The sequence below is a fragment of the Zeus faber genome (genome assembly GCF_960531495.2).
Source record: "Zeus faber genome assembly, chromosome: 1".
Taxonomy (NCBI): domain Eukaryota; kingdom Metazoa; phylum Chordata; class Actinopteri; order Zeiformes; family Zeidae; genus Zeus; species Zeus faber.
Genome location: NC_137193.1, coordinates 15,954,117 through 15,973,571, shown reverse-complemented (window position 1 = coordinate 15,973,571; position 19,455 = coordinate 15,954,117). Strand labels below are relative to the sequence as shown.

Sequence of the window (19,455 nt, the reverse complement as noted above, 5' to 3'; positions counted from 1 at the left end):
ATGGATGGATTTTTAATTCATATCTTATTTTAAATATAAATAATGCCAATTATTATGTCCCATTTGGGCCCCCTTACATCTCCCTCAGCTTGTCGTCATTTCACTCTGAACAAATTGTAATGACATTTTTGCTCAGATTTTTATTATTATTAATCTTCTTGGCATTTTTCGGGCTAAAAGTTTCTGAAACACGGCAACCCCAGCAGGCACAGACATGGTTAAGATCTCGTTGGAACCGGGACATTTCAGACATCATGTGGTTGAAGTTTGATCAACATCAATGTACATTTGGAGCAGGAATTAGTGAAAAAGGTTGCAAATTCACCGGAAGTTGAAGTTCGTCGGTGCACCTTGATTAGCTTGAAGAAACCGAGCGCTTTGAAACAGGGCACGGATGCCATCATCATCCCAAGTTCTATACTGTAAGTCTGGTTTCTCTGGGTTTTTGTTTGTTAAGATGCCTGTTCCCAACGTTCATATTTCGGGCCCGACACTGGAAATTTGTGGGCAACAACAAAATTGAGTCAAAATCAGGCTGAATTTGTGCAGCCTGATCCCGGCATTACAGAAACTGTGAAAACTCGAATACATACCTAACACGACTACATTGGACCCTGTGTATTGATGGCCGCAGTTACATTTGTTATCAATAATAAATATAAATAAATAATAATAAATAAATTATAAATAATAAACATTTGTACAAAAACCATAAGTGTGAATTTGTCAATACACAGGTGTATGTTTGCTTTTTACTCTTGATTTTGGGTTTATAGGTTTATTCATCATTCTGCTTATAGTGATTAAATACTCCAGGTTTATCTATTTTATTATATTCAGGTTTATTTTCCATTATCCTGCCAAATTTTATTGTTTACCCAGTTTTACTGTATATTTAACTTTTTTCTTTTACATATTTTCATTGTCATATTTTTATTCTATTGTTTTTTTATTATTACTGCCTACTGTTTAGATGTGAGCTGCTGAGACATTGCAACTTCCATCCAGGGATGAAAAAAGTATCCATCTTTCCATCCATCCATCCATCCTTGTATCCATATTCTGAAGTTTCCACACAAACATTTGGGACATATTCAAAGAGATCAATTATGCATACAGTATGTGCGTGTGCCCACGCGTAAGCCCAAGTCTGCATCTACATATGGAGGACAATTGGCGAGCTACTTACAGAGATGGGCATGTTTGACTGTGCAGACCTCTGTTGCCAAGTAACAAACAGGTTCTCGATCTTCATCTGTTTCTCCATTTCTGTCAGCAGCAGAGATAAAGGCACAGCGCAAGATACTTAGAGCAGCGGGGTGGTTTATTAGCGCAGTGGGTAAGGAGCTGGGTTAAGAGCGTGGCTCTCCTGCCACGACAACACCACGGGCTGCAACAAACGCTTGTCTGAGGTCAGCGGTCATTAATGATAGAGGTAAAAAGAAGGTGCTGGAGTTTGTCACTGAAAACAGTAAAAAGTCTGTGTTAGTTCTATCCTACAACTGAAATGCTCCATGTGACTAAATTTTTTTTCAATGATCCGTTTTGTCTTTTTGTTCATAGCTTTTGATAAAATTCAAAACAAGGAGTACTGGAATGACCACGTTGGGGGAACAAAAAAATGTGTACACACACACACACACACACACACACACACACACACGATCAGCCACAACATTATAGGATCAGACCAGACGGGCTAGACTTGGCTCCCAACGCATACCGGGAACACCCCACAAGACCTGTTGTATTGGAGATGCTCTGACCGAGCCGTCTAGCCATCATAATTTGGCCCTTGTCAAAGTCGCTTCGATCCTTACACTTGCCCATTTTCCTTCTTCCAACACATCAACTTCAAGAAGTGACTGTTCACTTGCTGCCGAATATATCCCACCCTTTGACAGGTGCCTTGGAACCCAGATTATTCACTTCACCTGTCAGTGGGTTTAATGTTGTGGCTGATCGCTGTATACATACACATACATATACATACATATATACTGTATATATGGATTTCTATAAATAGAACATTCAAATTCATTTACATTCTTTTAATATAAAAAGTTTATATAATATATAAGAAATATTAATATTGTATATTTACATTACAATAATTGAATAAAATTAATATATATACAGTATATATATGATACATAGCTCTATATACTGTATATATAGCTCTATAAAGATACAGATATAATTATATGTAATTATATATAATTATATAGCTCAAGCATCAAGCATAAATTATACTTTTCCACATCCACTTTTTTCATCTCATGTTGAAGGTGATGATCGGTATAGGAGGCCAGTAAATTAGGATTTATAGTCATGCAGTCCAGGGGAATAAGAAACATAAAACCTAATAATGTATCTGACTGCCCGACACAATAAAAACCCTTCCATATTGCTCCTCTGAGGACAGAGGAGCACAACACTCTTAACACAACACACACAAAAATCAAACAAACAGGAAGTAAGGACCGACCTCTGCGCTCGGCAGCCTTGACCTCCAGCAGCTGGTTCCCGTGGCGGGCCACGGCGTCCACCCCGTCCTGTGCCCCGGCGAGCGGCCGGACGGCGCTCATGTCCCGCAGCGCCTCATCAAAGGGCAGCAGCTCAGAGGGGAAGTGCAGTGGCGCCAGGCTGCGCCCGGAGCCTGCCAGGCGCCCCGAGTCTTTGCTGGCTGCCGGGGGTACGGGACTTCGCAGCAGGGCATCAGGCTCCACAGCGGGATGGAGGAACGGGTTGGGCTCCTGTCCAGGAAGGCGGGATTAAGCGGCAGAAAGACAGAATGACATGACGATAGGCGGACAGAGAGAGAGAGAGAGAGAGAGACAGAGAGAGAAGAAAAACTGTTTTAAGTCAGAGCTTCTCAACCCCATCTGCCATGTTCACGGTTCATTCTGACATTACAAAATGAAATTCAAGGACTTTCAAGTACTCAACAATAAAACCACCGACATGTGAAGTGATTAACATTGTTCATCTTGTTCCAATGGCACCTGTCAAGGGATGGGGGGGGGTGGGATATATTAGGCAGCAAGTGAACAGTCAGTTTTTGAAGTTGATGTGTTGGAAGCAGGAAACAAGTGTAAGGATCTGAGCAACTTTGACAAGGACCAAATTGTGATGGCTAGATGACTGGGTCAGAGCATATACATAGCCTAACCCTAACAATATGCAGTTGTAAGTACCTCCCAAAAGTATTACAAGGAAGACAACAGGTGGACCGGGAACAGGGTCATGGGCGCCCAAGGCTCATTGATGCGCGTGGGGAGTAACGTCCAGCCCGCCTGGTGTGATCCCACAGAAGAGCTACTGTAGCAAAAATTGCTGAAAAAGTTCATGCTGCTATGATAGAAAGGTGTCAGAACACACAGTGCATAACAGCTTGTTAACAGACCATGGTGCAATGGAAGAAAGTGGCCTGGTAACCAGTAAGCAGCTCTGAGTTTTGTTCTGCTGGGAAACCTCGGGTCCTGGCATTCATGTGGATGTTACTTTGACACGTATCACCTCCCTAAACATTGTTACAGACCAAGTACACCCCTTCATGGCAACGGTACTCCCTGACTGCAGCGGCCTCTTTCAGAGGGATAATACACCCTGCCACACTGCAAAAATTGTTCAGGAATGGTTTGAGGAACACGACAAAGAGTTCAAGGTGTTGACTTGGCCTCCAAATTCCCCAGATCGCAATGTGATTGAGTATCTCTGGGATGTGCTGGAACAACAACCCCGATCCATGGAGGCCCCACCTCGCAACTCACAGGACTTAAAGGACCTGCTGCTAACGTCTCGATGCCTGATACCACAGGACACCTTCAGAGGTCTTGTTGAGTCCATGCCTCACGGGTCAGAGCTGTTTTGGCAGCATGAGGGGGAGCTACACAATATTGGGCGGGTGGTTATAATGTTGTGGCTGATCGGCTGAAATGTATATTTCCCTGTCGTAATCGATGTGGTAAAAGCGATTCTGGATAATTTTTATAATGTTACGAGTTGAAAAACAAAACCAGGGGGAATATCAGAGGTAGTTTAATGATCAGTAATAATAATAATCACGTCCTTTTCAAGGACTTTTCAAGCACTTTTCAAGCACTTCAGCACAAAAGGAGCTATTCTCAAGGTATTCCAGTACTTCAACTTCTGGGGATGAAATTCAAGCACATCAAGGACCTGGCAAGAATCCTGCATGTTAAGCCCCCCGCAAAAAATGGCCCAAACGGATCAAAATTCATCTGATAAGCAGGAAACTGGGTGGATTTAATGAGATCACTGCAAAAAGAGAATCATATCACAGTCACTGTTGCTAGAGGCCATCCAAGTTTCATTCAATGCAATTCATGAGAAACATTCAACCCCTTTTATCCGCTACTCCATAAAAACGATAAAGGACTTTGGCTTCTTGCGTTCTAGCAAACATAGTGCAAGGCAGATGAGTTATTCATGTGAAACCGCAGGAAAACGAGTTCCATTGAAATTCTATTGGAACACACCATAGAAATTACCCTTGTTCCACTGTATTCCGTTTAATCTACTCTAATGTGCAGCTGCAGCCTGGGCAAGTGTTTTTTATTTTATTTTATTCTATATATTTTATCTTATTCTATAGTATTCGACTTACTGCATTAGGTTTTAGGAATCAGTTAGTTACTCAAGTAGAAATTTTTAGGTAGCTATTGTGTTCAGTCTAGAACATATTGTGTGTAATCACCGGGTGCGTTGCATTGACATTTCACTGCATATATGTATGAAAGTATGTATATGTATGTGATGAATAAACCTCTTGAATCTTGAATCTTAAATGTTGAAAGTGGTGACGCATAGATTTAATAAGGTAGTCGACTCCAATCGTGGCACTGTGTCATTAGAACAATCGTTCAATGTTGGATCTGGAATATGGAGCCAGTAAGAAAAGTAACTGGTGTGTGTGTGTGTGTTTGTGTGTTTTACTACTACTTGTGTAGACCGGTCTCCTAATTCAATGGTTCTCAAACTATGGGTCCCGACTCCTAGGGGCAGGTCGCCAAATGTTTTCTGGGGGGCGCTAGATGATTTTCTGAACAGGCACAACAAAAAGGAAAAGGTGTTTTTCTTAAAAAATGTAAACCATTTTTCAAAAATATGAATACGTTTTCAGAAAAAATTCTCTCAGTTAAATTATTTAGTAGATGCATAGAGTCATGAATACCTTTTCAGGAGGCTACATTTTCCGTGAGAGACAGAGAAAGAGAGACAGCGTGCACGCCTGTGTGTGTGCGCGTCCCTTTAACCATAGCAACTCACTTTCCCATTCCTGTCCCTGACATGGAGGAGAAGAGCAGACATTTTGCCTCTCACTTTGACTCTCTGCGCAGCATGGATGGGAATGAATGTAAATATGACAGAAATGTATATACAGGTACTCCTGAACTAACAACTCCGTTCCGTTCCTACGACCAGGTCATTAAGCAAATTGGTCGATAAGCGAGGAGCCGTCCCCTTACGGGAACCAGACTGAGAATGGTGATGAGATGAGATGTATACAGTGTATATAGTACATATGGTGTATATAATATATATATAGTATATATAGTGTATATCATGTATATATATTGTGTATATAGCGTATATAGTGTATATAGTATATATAGTGTATATAATGTATGTAGTATAGTATATAAAGTATAGAGTATATATAGTGTATGTAGTGTATATAGCATATATAGTGTATATAATGTATATATATATAGTATATATAGCGTATATAGTATAAATAGTTTATATAGTATATATAGTGTATATGTGACCCACCGCAGAAAAATCCGCTATCTTGCGTATTTCTAAAATCACAAGAAGCAACCAAATAAGTTGAAAAAAACCTTTCTCAAAGGAAAATTTGATTTTTCCAGATTCATGTTCCTTTGTGTTTTTTTTATCGCTCAACTTTTTTTCAAAACCGAGTTTTATTTATAAATAGTAGATAAATGTTAAACCGTGGAGTTAAATATTCCCGTTAGATTACATGGGGAAACATAGTTCACTTACTGAGACGCTGAACAGCGCTGAACAACGCTGATCGATTGTTTCCTTTAAAGCGACAGCACAGGTGAAGATCATTCCTCCATATTCCATGTAATGTAAAGTCACAATGTGAAACTGTTTTGATAGAGTTTAACATTTAAATCGTACTACTTTTACCAACAAAGAAGTCAAACTGACGTCACTTCCGTCAACAAGACGAGGATCCTTCGGTTTCACTTATCTGTCAAAACATTCATCCTCGTGTTAATATGGATTAGGAGAAGCGGGTGGGGGAAGCTCTAAATCATATCGTGGACCTTAATCTGACCAGTGTGATAGATCCAAATCAGCATGTAAGCAGCACGTACTGGACTCATTTTTCATGATAGTCAGTTCTCCGACGGCGATGCTGAATCTGATACCGGAGTTATCCCGGACTTGGAGAACATTTCAAACAGCGGATTTCAACCTGAATGTGACGATGAAACAGAATATTTTCAAGAACCACCGGAGGAGACGACGATACGCCCGTTGTTCTTACAACAGAAGAAGATGATGACGTGATGAAGTCCGTTGAGGTTGGTGATGCAGATTATGAGTAGTACAAGTAGTAATGAGTAATGGACAAGATTCTCAATCTATCTGCAAATGCGGCCAGGGCGAAAAGAGGCCTCAAACAGGCTCTCAGAGTGTAGCTTGGGTAGGGTTGGGGTTAGCCCACATTATAACTCCAAGAACTTTGAAGATATTTGGCATACGCACATTTAAACATTAAATGACACACTGAGGCTGATATACAGAGACTCATAATATTGATAGACTCTATATTTTGTTGTGTTGTCCGCACTTTTAAACTCCTAAATAATTCCACTTTCATAACACATGTATATTCTTACTGCTAAATAAAAGATTTTTTTTAAACAAAAGATGTTGTGTGTCGATGACGTTGTTCAATATTCCCTCAAAACACAAGAACAATGCAGAGATTGCCCCATTAAGCGGGCTGTCAAGTCCCCATTTAGCAGGGTGTCAAGTGGCCATGTGTTAAGTAGCCATGCGCCTATGTTGGTCCTCCAACCTATTTACATTCTGGATGCTGGCTGGATGAATCCAAGTGTGGGGAAAACTGTGAAGGTGATTCTTTCAGAATCACCACACCCTTGTCATTAACAAGTCATAGCTTTAAAAGTATTTGCTTGATTTGCACAAGTGACACCTTGTTTTGAAGCTCTGATTGTTGAAGCTCAAAAGCCAACTAATGTACCTAAAGTCAGCGGTGGGTCACATATAGCATATATAGTGTATATAGTATATATAGTTCATATACTATATAGGGTATATAGTATATACTGTATAGTGTATATAGTATATATAGTGTATACAGTGTATATAGTATATATAGTGTGTATATAGTGTATATAGTATATATAGTGTATAAAGTGTATATAGTATATTATATTATTATATATTATTATGTCATTATAATATAGGTATTATATTATACTCTAAGCCAGAGTTTCCTTTATCTGGAAATTGCTGGTTTTTGACTGGGAAAATCTGTTGAAGCTCAAAATGTTTACATTTCTCCAGCCATAATGTCCGTTGAAAAGAATTGCCTCTCAGCACAATCAGAATCAGTGCTGGGCGATAAAACAATAACGATAATTATCGCCTTTTTTTTTCAGGACACGTAGACCGGCACCAATTTTTAGGACGGAAACTCTGCCCTAAATACAAACGTATCACAAACAAGACAATTTTAGAGCGATATGGATGATGATGTGATGGAAAGTTACATAACAGTTGATGAAATATAATTTAAAATATATCAGTGGCACAAATATAACTTTGACGGCACAAATCAGCAAAAACGCAGTACGAATGGCAATCACTTCATCACATGGGGTGCCAACTCAACAGAGGTTTGTACGTGTACTTAACTATGCTGTTGTTAGATGAAACATCGGCGAGTCGGAATGACGGGGTCGCAAGACTTTTGACTTTTATTTTTAGGGGGTTGCCAATCAACATTTTGAGAACCCCTGCTGTAATTGACTATTTGGTTTAGAAGTGCACTAGGAATATGGGTCCTCACTAATCAGGTGTATTTACTCTGACCTCACTTTGATACCAGTACGTGTGTGTGTGTGTGTGTGTGTTTGTGTGTGTGCCTTTCCTGGCACTGCACAGTATAATTAATTTGTCCCTGTTCAGGGAGTAAACTCTGGGTAAATTTGCTCAGCAGAACAGCTTACAGCCTGCTGGGCATTAATGGGGCAGTGTGGTGGTGTGTGTGTGTGTGTGTGTGTGTGTGTGTGTGTGTGTGTGTGTGTGTGTGTGTGTGTGTGTGTGTGTGTGTGTGTGTGTGTGTGTGTGTGTCCAGGGGCTGTGGGGAGGGTGCAGGGGCGGGGGGGTCAAAATGGGCCTCTACTCATCAGGACAATGACAGATGACACTCTGTGCGGGCAAATTTTCTGCTGCTCTGATTCGGCCTTCTGTCCACATTTGTTAGCGACGGAGTGATTAAACCGCGGAGAGCCGGCGGAGGGAGAGAAAAAGTTGTGCCACTTATTTAAATCCAGCTTTTTTTTGTTGTTGTTTTTTTTTTTTTATTCTTTAAGAAAGTGGAAATTGAATTATTCAGCTGCTGGTGAAAAAAAAAAAGGACTGCGGGTCGCGCCCCCCCATAGTGGGCCGCGGAGGAATTGCAAAGAGGGCTTTGAGAGAATGCAAGATAAAAAAAAAGAATAAAAAGTAGGCCTTCAATTTACATTCAAGCGCCAATTTGACATGACTTATTACATTTCCTGAAATATGCTAATTTAAAGTTTCTAAATCTGATCGGACAAAAGTGTACTTTACCGTTTGGGCTGTCTAAATCAAAGCCTGCTGGGCGTCAGGCGGGAGGAAACCTTTCACCCAAAGGTGACGTGAGATGTGGCGATGAAAGGCAGAGAAAGAGACCTGGGACGTGAAGGCATGGCGGAAAGATAATTTGCCGTGCCGCCCGATTACTCGAAGTCGTTTTTTTTTTCTTCTGATCAACATGTATATATTACAGCGGTTTACAGTCGTACTGCGAGACAAAACACTTGGCACTGGCGCACTTGTCCCACAGCGAAGCAACACACTCTGCTCTTTTATTATCATGGCAGCCAAACCACCAGTATGATATTGATTTGTGGCTCCTATTGCAGCGGTCTCCCAAAGTAAACAACAGAAAAATCCTTTATCCAGCAACACGCACTCAGCAGTTTACTTGGGTTCATATATTGTCAAGACCACAACAATTTAGAGTGTCCAAACATTGAAAGACGGACAAATTGTGAAGTACTGTAGGTCAACGAGTACCAGCGAAGAGGGGGAAAACGACGGAGCACTCCATCGTGCCGAGGCGTCCACCGCCTCCTTCAGACGATGTGACAGATGTGTGAACTCCGCCCCTGGGGGACGGCACCGTCTGTCCAGCTGCTGCGCTGGGAGGGCCATTCCTCCTGAACTGGCAGCACATTTTTCTGAATAGTTTTTCTGACCTGCTACTACCCGTGGACTTCGCTAGCGCCTGTCGGCCCCACGAGGGTGACGTTTTTGGCAGCAAATGAATAGGGTGGACATGCTTCCCCGCCCCCACCTCACCTGCTTGGAGTCCTCGTGGCTGGGCACGTCGGAGAAGCAGTAGTGGTGGAAGAGGCCCATCTTCTGGTTGAGCAGGCAGTGGACCACGTGGGCCCTTGCGTTCTGCCACTTCACCAGCTGCACCAGCTGCCGGTTCAGAGACATCCCCAGGTCCATGGACCAGTTGTAGCTGTACAGCGTCATCTGGCACGCAGACACAGGGCTGTTACAACGCAACAGTTTCCATTCTGTCGGCCACGGAAACCGGAAATGTGACCTCGGCTTCACAAGTTGGTTAAAAAGTGAAACGCGGTGAAATACACAGTAATATGAGCACAGCTGATTTCTATGTGGATACTGTGATCAGGCTTTTATTCATCTCTGACTACATTTAGCCATCCTTGCTTTTTTTTTTTTTTTTTACATACAGTATATATATATTTTTTACTTGGTGAACAGAAATTCTTAGTGCATTTGATCAGAACGCGACAAGGACACTTCAGGACACTGAAAAGTGAACAATAGCTGTGAATATTCTGAAAACGTCTCATTTCAAATACACTGCACTATTTTAGCAGGCAATCCTTTATAATCGCTAATAGTTGAGGGGGGGTTATCATGGCGTGTGCTTTTTAGTTCACAAAACCCAATTTGCCCTTAAAGATGATACCTGGTGTCTTGTACAAGATACAAGATAATCTAAACTGAACTGTATCCATTGTAATACAACTCTTATTTCATTTGTTAGGATTTTCCCGCATATCAGAAGATATATATATATATATATATATATATATATATAAGAAGTTCTCCATCGGCCTCACCTTCTTCCCCAGAACATCGACGAAGAGGAACCTCTGGCGCGGGGCCTGCCCCGATCCGGGCCAGTCCGTCTGCTCGAGGGCCTCGAAACGCTGGAAGCCCTTGTGAGCTGGAGAGACGTGGGGGGGACGGGGAGACTCGGTGAGGAAATCAAATCCTTAAATCACCTTATGCACCACAGACTGGAAACTAAAACTGTCAGGCTCTTTAAGCCAAGAAGCCGTCAATAAAGTCTGGTCTCGTCCTCTTTTTTTTTTTTCTTGTGCAAAAGTCATGTTTTAATAGCACGGCTGGTAAAACGGTGTTGCTGGGAGTTTTAAGATGAATCTCAGCCATTCATGGGGGTGAAACAGGATGTAGATAGGGAATAGTAGGCAGTGAAATTGGAAATCTGCTGTTATCTTGGCAGGGGGAAGATGTGCACTCCACATTCTAGTCAAGGATACGCCGCGGATGTGTTACTCGCGAAGCCAGGAACGCGAGCGAAAATGAAATACGAGGCCGCTCGACAAAATCAATGACGTCTTTAAGCAGTGCTGCGACGCTTAAAGTTTGAATTGTTGGTCACTGCTATCGTCGGTGTAGCATTATGCTACATGCAACGGCATATCTGGGAACGTTTGTCGTCACTTCAACCACATAAAAGGTCCCTGCGTTTTCTGTGCTGCATTTGGGAAAAGAGAGAAACCCTCCTCCACCTTGCGTCAGGCTATTTTGGATAACCTCAGCCCTCCTCGTGGATTATTCTTCATACAGTATATATGTAGAGTTCCTTCCGACAGGGACAGTTTCAAGTACCTTTTTAAGCACTTATCTTTCTTATGTTTCTATTTTCAATGTGATCTTTAAGAATTAAAATGTAAAATAACTGTAGTCTCATTGTCTATTACTCATATAAGCTTATCTATATATATATTATAAATCTCATTGTCGTCTACTATTATCAGACCGGCCAACCTTGGGAAAATATTTGGAGTAGCACAACAGTGTAACAGGGAGTCTCCGTGGTGTTTGAGTTTCTGCAGCCAAATGACTCCTTCAGTTATTCACAGCGTAGTCGTCTCATAACGATGCTCATTACATCGTATGCAAGGTACCACGACTAATTATATACAGTATACTAATTAATATCATAAGGATATACCCTTGAAATGCATCATCTTGTAAAGTTACTGAGCGTGTTTGCCAACTACAGATGCACTGTTTGCAATTTTCTTGGCCACTTAGATTTCAGATCTTTTTCAAGTCAGACCTGTCGATTCTGATTTTCATTCAGTTGTATGTTCATAATAAAACATTGACTATAAAATAACTCTTACATTGTCGTCCGATCATTTTGATCGAGAAATCAAATTTTCTTATAATTTGGTCTTGTTGGGTTCATCTGCTGTACGTCAACGAAAAATACATCACGTGATCTGATCACACTCACATGATAGGACAGCTGCACATACGGACTACGCTGAAATTTTCACTCACCACAATAGTGAGATTGCTGATTTTGACACTGGGTGTTTCTATTGTTCATTTTTCAATATGGAACAATAATAGAACATGAAACTGTCCAAAATACAACATGGAACGGTCACTGACTTCCAACAAAATCGGCCATGGGACTGTCACCAAGTTTCACTTTACTTCAACCTGTAACTGGACACAACAAATAACTAACATGGAAATGTCCAGTTCACATGAAACGCTCTTTCACTTTTAAGTGCAAATATACCTTTCTATTATATTTATATGGTACTTGCCATTCAATCATAATTTGCAATCATTAAAAAAATATAGAAATGGCTGACTCTTCTCATTTTTGTTCACTGGAAGTCCTCCTTCCCTCACCGTGCGGTAAACCAACTGAATCAAATCGAACGACTCGTTTTACTGAGTGACTCGTCAAGAACTGAGCGTCAAAAAAGAGTGGAGCTCGTGCACTAGGAACAACCAGAGCAGATGCTCCGCTGTTGGTATCGGGTTTGAGTATCATTTCTAGCATTTTCACCAGTACAGTACATGTGCACAGTATCGGCCATGTACATTTGACCCGCACAGAATCGGATATACTGTATCTGACACTGAGGACCGGTGAAAACCGGGCGATCGATCGGTGCATCTCATGTTTCATATGTTACCATTACAGTCACATTTTAGTGCTTGATAATTACTCCCCCACTTCCCATTTCAGTCCACAATGCAGCATTGTGCCTCGGTGGATAATAAAGTACCGCTGCGCTCAGTGGATGCAGAGTGAGAGAGAGGGAGGGGAGGGGTTACAGAACCACAAGCACAAGGTCGTCGCATCTGGTACAATCAGAGGGATGTCGTTTAATAACCCAATAAATGTACGCTATTGTTTTGTATTGATTGATTGGGGTTTTTTTTGCATAGTTTCAGCTGGCATTTTGTACCTGTGTATTTTGACCAAGAATTGCGTGGTTGGTTCACAAAATGCGTGCAGGTTGGCAGGTCTGCTATTGTCTTATAATGTATACTACTATTATTTCCAACCATGCTGGATTACATTTACATTTCCTTGGCATAATCTATGTTGTAAAAGCCATTCTGGCAATATTTTATTAGGTTAAGACTTGAATAACAAAACCAGGGGGAATATCACATGCTTTCAATGATCGCAGTCTTTTTTTCAAGGACTTTTCAAACACTTCAGAAGAAAAGGGACTATTTTCAAGGTATTCCAGTACTTCAAATTCTGAGGATGAAATTCAAACACCTCAAAGATCGGGTAAGGACCCTGCATATAAGAGCATTTGCCTGTACGTTAGTTACAGATATTAGAAGGCAATTCAAACGGTGGGAATAAAGTGCTAAAAAAGCATCATCAAGTGCTCTGAAACAAAACAAAAACAAACAAACAAAAAGACATCCCATCACCAAACGGTCAAATGTGTTGGGCCTGGAAAACAGACTTACGTGTAAACCTATTTAGCACAGGGCTGTTTTCGTCATCTGAACTGTGTTCTGTGGGTAAACAGAGATGGGAACAACGGCAAGGCAGACACAACGGTGAAGACGGGGACAGCTCTACAAAAAAAAAAAAAACTCAGCTGACACAGGTAGAGATGGGGGTTGTTGTTTTCTCTTTTGGTGGAAAGAAGAGGAAGAGGAAGAGGAAGAGGAAGAAGAAGAAGAAGGAAAAGAAAAAGAAAAGGAAGGAGAAGAAGAAGAAGAAGAAGAAAAAGAAAAAGGAGAAGAAGAAGAAGAAGAAGATGTTATAACAAGCACACTGACAAGCCTAAGAGCAGAGGAATGAAATCAGAGGATGGGATCAGAGAGGAGCGACGAGCAGCGCAGGTTACAAGCTCAGACACGTGGAAGTCTCTCCCTCCGCGCCATCGCCGGCAAAGTGTGTTGATGATAGGAGCCGCGTGGCCGAAGGGCTTAAAAAAAAGGTGCTTTTCAGGACACATGTTACTTGGATAGGATACAATACTTGGATCGATTTATTTTTAACCTAACTTTTGAAGAACTACCTTAGAACTGTACAAATAAGATTGACATTGGAATAACACTATTAAGAAACATCATCAAGGCGTGCTCAATCATAGGGGAACAGAAAAGCCATCAGCCCAAAACTATAGCAACACTATGTACTGTATATTTTTTATTTTGCCGGAGCTGAGGTTATGTAATTACTTCCTGATGAATTCAGGAGTTTGTGCGGAGGCGTCACTCGAAAGAGGTTTTCGGTTACCTTGCTCGGTGCTGCAGTGCCACTGGTGGAAGTTGCGTCCGATGAGGATGAAGCTCCGTGTGTTCGCAGTGGGTTGTTGGAGGTTGTGCATGAGTGGCAGGGGGACAAACACATCCCCGGTTTGGGGACATCTAAAAGGTATTGGGAAAGGGGGAGAAAAAAAAAATAAAATAAAAAAAATAATAAAAAACTACTTAAAATGTTGGTTGAGGTTTCGCGTACAATAACACCGAATTTTCAGGGCTGACCTGGTCTGTTCAAACACCTTCACCGTGGTGTCGCTGGCCAGGGAGCTGACCAAATTTACAATCTCCAACAAGACAGAAGGCAGCAGGAAGAGCGAAGCGATCTCGGCAGTGCACTGCTGAATCGAGGGGCAACCTATTTACGGCGTGACGGAAAAGAAAGGGAAGAAATGGCGAGAGTTAGTTACGCCTTCTTCGGTTTATAAAGCGGTCCGGTGGAGAGGTGGAAACACCTTTCTTTGACTCCCGGTTCCGACACGAACCTGAAGGGGCGGGGGGACTCACCGAGGTCGGCCATGAAGTTGATCCACGGCCGGCAGACGTGCTGATAGACTGGGTGCAGCATGCCCGCCTCCCCCTCCTCCTGCTGGGACACCTGCCTTCTAACAAAAAACAAAAACAAAACACCGTTCTGAGCACCACCGCAGGGTTCCGGCTTTACAGCTCGTCCGCTTTTCACCGCAACGACCTGGTTCACGAGACACTATGCGTGACGCAGAGGTTGGACAGATGGGAGATTCCTCGCCTGCAGACCAAGTCTGATAATCTCCCCAATAAATATTCAGGCATTCGGTCACGGTTAGACTAAAGCCGGCAGCGGGAAGTACTGAGAGTGACGGTTGTCTTGTTCCACCGTGATGATCTCAAGGTTTAATTCCTGGATCGTGTGATGACTCCGAAAGGGAAATAACGACCCTAGAGTGTACGTCGAGATCGAAAAACGATGCTTTTTTTTTCCTGGATCAAAATTCAAGGGGATTGATCTTGGGATATAACTGCGACGCAATAAAGGCAAGGGTCAATATTGAACATTTATGTGTCTGCATTAAAAACAGACTTATTTCCACAAGTGAAGAAAGGGCACGCCCACTGGAAACGCCGGGAAGGAAAATCAATCGATCGATCCCGGCAAAGCCACGATGTCGACTTGTCATCAACACAATCAAGCATCATTCATGAGCATTTTAGTTGTTTTAGGGCGTCCCTGCTCCAGAGAACAGGTATGGATTCGGGTTCGGTCCCCGGCAGAACCAACCTCTGCTCCAGTTCCACGGCGACGGCTCGGTCGTGGCTACACTGCTGCTTGACGCTCTCCGTCTTGTGCCTCCGCCGCGCCGCTCGGCCCTCCTCCGCCCTCTCCGGCACGATATCGTCCGTCGTCTTCGGGCTCCCCGGTTCCGACGAATCAGGCTTGCTCTGCGGAGACACGGCGTTTTAATTAGGCCTACTTTCCGAGTACATGCCGCAAGTTTATTATCACTGTCATGTTACCCTGGGAGAAGACAGAATTTAATTTACTACCACTGGGTGGCCACTCAGTACCTGTTGGACCCTTACTGATCGGGGGACGTCAGAGGCTCTGTGTGACAGTATTTGTCATTTAAACCACATCCTCCACATGAATCCTTATGTATTTAAACCCTTATGTATTTTAAAGTGAAAATCCATAACATCCCTGGTCTTTACTTTAAGTGAATGTTCATTCATAACGAGTTTATTGACTGCAACTAGCTACACTTGTTCATCAAATTCGCTGCGACTGCATTTCAGATTGTGCACATGTCCAATCAGTGCCTTCATGCCGGGAATGGTGGACCCCGCCACCAATAGTGGAAATCAGCATATAGAGGAACACATGCATAACTCTAATGCATCGAATAGCTGAGTCGTACCAGCTAAAAAAAAAAAGTAGCAAATATGGGTTTTTAAACAAACAAATGTTACGGATTACCACTTCAGAGATCAATATGCAGGTCACACACAACGGAGAGGATCACTGATCTGATATATCTGCTTATTTAGGTACCTGAGGGCTATTGATCTGCTGATTGTTTGTGCTTGTATTTACTGTGTATGGGGGAGTGTGACAGACGAGGGGGCGTGACAGCCAATCAGTCCAATTGGCGCTGCTGGGAGAGTTTAGGTGCTGTCTGTCTTGCAGTGAGAGGACGCGTGGTCGCGGAAGATTTGACCCTGCGGAGCAGATCGCCACCCAAACGGACCTGGACGCTGATTTAATGCAATATCGCTTCATGTGCTCGTTTTTGGCCGGCGAGCATTTTTGTTTATTTGTTTCATAAAAACCCCGCCGTGTCAGCACCTCACTGCCCAAATGTGTCCCACAAATGGCGCCTGAACAGGGACCGTGGAGTGAGCGCCGGAGACGAACCGCTGGCTGCAGCAGCGCATTGCCGAGCTGGAGGACGCGACTTCCTCCGCTGCCAGTTGGACCGCTCCATCGCCGGTGTGAGCTCCCGTGGGGACGGGGTGGACCCGCGGCGGTCAGCAAAGCTCCCGGCCCTTGGCTTTCGGTCTTCCTGTCCGCTGTCTCCCGGGAGGTCCGAGTCCGACCCGGCCCTACACGGCCTGCAGGGGCCCGGCGCCTGGAGGCGGCCCCACCAACGCTGATTAATTCGATATAGCTTCATATTCCCGATTTGGCCAGCGAGCCTATTTTTTAATTTGTTTAATAAAAACCCTGCAGTGTGTGTAGAGTCTCCCAAAGGGCGTTATTAAAGGGCTTTAGAAACCAATCTACTGAGAAAAGTTTCTCCCTTCAGATCAGATCAAATCAGATCTTCGTCTGGTGCAGCAGCTCCCCACTTTTTTCCCCCAGAATTTCCCTCCGGGGATTAATAAAGGGTTATCTTATCTTATCTCTTATAGGAGGAGTTGGAGCAACGCACCAGTATCTCCCAGAAGCTGCGGCGGCCGCCCTTGCTGGTCGGTGTGGTGGATTCCGGGGTGCTGCTGCCACCTGTGCTTGGCGTCGGTCCCTGGCCGTGGGTCAAGTTGATGGGGGAGGGGCTACTTTTAACCACCCGGGAGCCGCTGCGTGGCCTCGGGGTGTCCTTTGTCTCCTTCATTTCTGGTGAAGTACTCAACATTCCTCAGACGAAAATAAACAAATAAATAAATAAACACACAGGGACGAGTTTCACTTCAAAGTATCTAGAGGCCTCTATCAAACGCGGTTAATGAACTTGTTCCTCACCTTTGGCGTCTTCCTTCTGACTCTTGGGCGTGCCGCAGAACAGCCCCAAGCAGAGCGGGTGCGGCAGGACCCTCAGCTCCATGACCACGTCGCACAGTGCGTGGCGCAGCGCCCCGCGCAGCTTGTCAGCCAGTTGCAGGGGGCTGACGTTTCCTTGCTCCCACACCTCGAAGCGCACGCAGATCTGTGGCACTGTGTGTGTGTGGGTGTGTGTGCGTGTGGGGGGGTTAGTAAATAGACAAGTAGTAAAAGCAAGTGATAAAGTAAGTGATACCTGGTTGATTTCCACAACAGGGCAAAGAGTTTTACGGGTCCATAAAAGGGATACTGGCTAAGACTACAAAAGGGGGAGGCTCAATTAATTTACACTCCACACGCCGCTGGGAGCAGGGATCGTGATGGACGACTTTATGAACACCATTACATCGATGAATCCCGCAAATTTCCAACTTAATTTTGATTTATTGGGTTGTCCCATCTCTAGAGAGAGAGAGAGAGAGAGAGAGAGAGAGAGAGAGAGAGAGAGAGAGAGAGCGAGCGAAAGAACCAACAAAAGGAAGGCAGAACTTTTTCGTGTTGAACAGAGGTTCATTAGCAGGGCCACAAATTCTGCTTCATGATAAGGCGCTAAATATTTGAAATGGAGTTAACATTTAATTGCATGATTGTAATCCAGGCCTTGCATTCGTTTTACAAACTGCTAATTAATAGGTGCAAATGGAAAAACATTGCTGCCAGTGAACTCAGAACAATGCATAGAAAAAGTTGAAAGGGTTTTTTTTTTTGCATTGGCCAATTTGTCCATTCTGTGACACTGTCCTTTGTTTGTACTAAGTAAATGTTATAACTCTATAGGGCGGTTTGGCGGACACAGATTAGGCCTAATCCGAGACTAAATCACACTTTTTTATCTGGACTAATTTAAATGGCCTGTCTCAGTTGTGGTTTAAAATAGTCTCTAAATAGACTATTTTCAGAGGCAGGTTTATCTTTGGATTATTGGATCTGCACCTCCAGGTTGACCTTGACAATTATCTGGACTAAAAACAGCAGCAAGACCAGACAGAAGGAGCTGACTAGTGTATCATTACCTTAGTCTAGGACTTCCTAGTCTAGAACGTCTCAGAAAGGCAATTCTGGATTACAATTCTGGATTACTTTATTTAAGTAGGATTGGTTTAGTCCTGATTTACATCGAACCAGTCTTACATCGAACCGCCCCTCAATTTCTTTTTTACAAATTGTGGCCGCAAACATGAACGGTGATGTTACGGAGGTTACAGCTACGGTATGTATTCTCCCTGCGTTTAACGATCAGGTCCGATTCTCTGTCTCTCTACCCCCTTTTTTATTCAGTGTTGTGTTGTGGTACAGAACGAGTCAATACCTGAGTCCACATTGGACGAGTCCATCTTGAAAACAGCGGTAAGCTCTTCAAAGCGGTCAGGTTGGAGGGGAAGTCCACAGGCGTTCTGCCTCAGCAGCACTGTGCCGTCCTGGGGTGGGATCATAAGGGGGGAGCCTTGGGCGTCCACGAACGACAGAGTGATGCAGGCAATACCTGGGCGGGGCGGGGGGGGGGGGGGGGGGCGGGGGGGGGGCGGTAAAGAAATAGAATGTTGTATGTTTCCAAAAACCTTCTTTTCATTCATCACTCCTCTCTCAAGTAGAGGTTCTCCTTCCCTCCTCTGGTGGGCACATAAGGTCAGCCAGTTCAAGCAGAACATTGGAAACAGGAGGGGAGAAAGCTCAACAATGAGCATCCAGCATGGCCACTGGTGGGATTTCTTCAAACCATTAGGGATTCACCCTAACTAAATACAAACCTATTCTAGACTACGACACCAGTACCAGTAACAGAACCCAATAAAGCCAGTTTTGTGGCATCTCGTGACACCACACTACTCAACATCATGTATGCTACAACAGAGAGGCTGTTATTGTAAGTGTAAATAATTGTGTAAGAAAAAAGGCTCAAGGTAGGATGTCATGTTTTGCAATTTCCAATGGCCGCCACGCTCAAAAGTTAACAATGGCGGTTTCTCTATAAACCCATT

At 43.3% G+C, this 19,455-nt stretch overlaps 1 protein-coding gene across 1 annotated transcript in view; it reads right to left on the bottom strand.

The window, feature by feature from the left end:
- szt2 (SZT2 subunit of KICSTOR complex) overlaps window positions 1–19,455 on the bottom strand; it is a gene marked incomplete at its 5' end in the record, with an annotated part of 88,124 nt that overhangs the window by 21,763 nt on the left and 46,906 nt on the right. Inside the window, 12 exons of the mRNA XM_080009282.1 lie at window positions 1,190–1,269; window positions 2,489–2,756; window positions 9,646–9,828; window positions 10,449–10,555; window positions 13,378–13,425; window positions 14,159–14,289; window positions 14,407–14,539; window positions 14,689–14,786; window positions 15,440–15,600; window positions 17,091–17,293; window positions 17,399–17,590; window positions 18,786–18,959. Of these exons, the coding sequence (XP_079865408.1) occupies window positions 1,190–1,269; window positions 2,489–2,756; window positions 9,646–9,828; window positions 10,449–10,555; window positions 13,378–13,425; window positions 14,159–14,289; window positions 14,407–14,539; window positions 14,689–14,786; window positions 15,440–15,600; window positions 17,091–17,293; window positions 17,399–17,590; window positions 18,786–18,959 (1,778 nt within the window). The remainder of the gene's footprint in view (window positions 1–1,189; window positions 1,270–2,488; window positions 2,757–9,645; window positions 9,829–10,448; window positions 10,556–13,377; window positions 13,426–14,158; window positions 14,290–14,406; window positions 14,540–14,688; window positions 14,787–15,439; window positions 15,601–17,090; window positions 17,294–17,398; window positions 17,591–18,785; window positions 18,960–19,455) is intronic.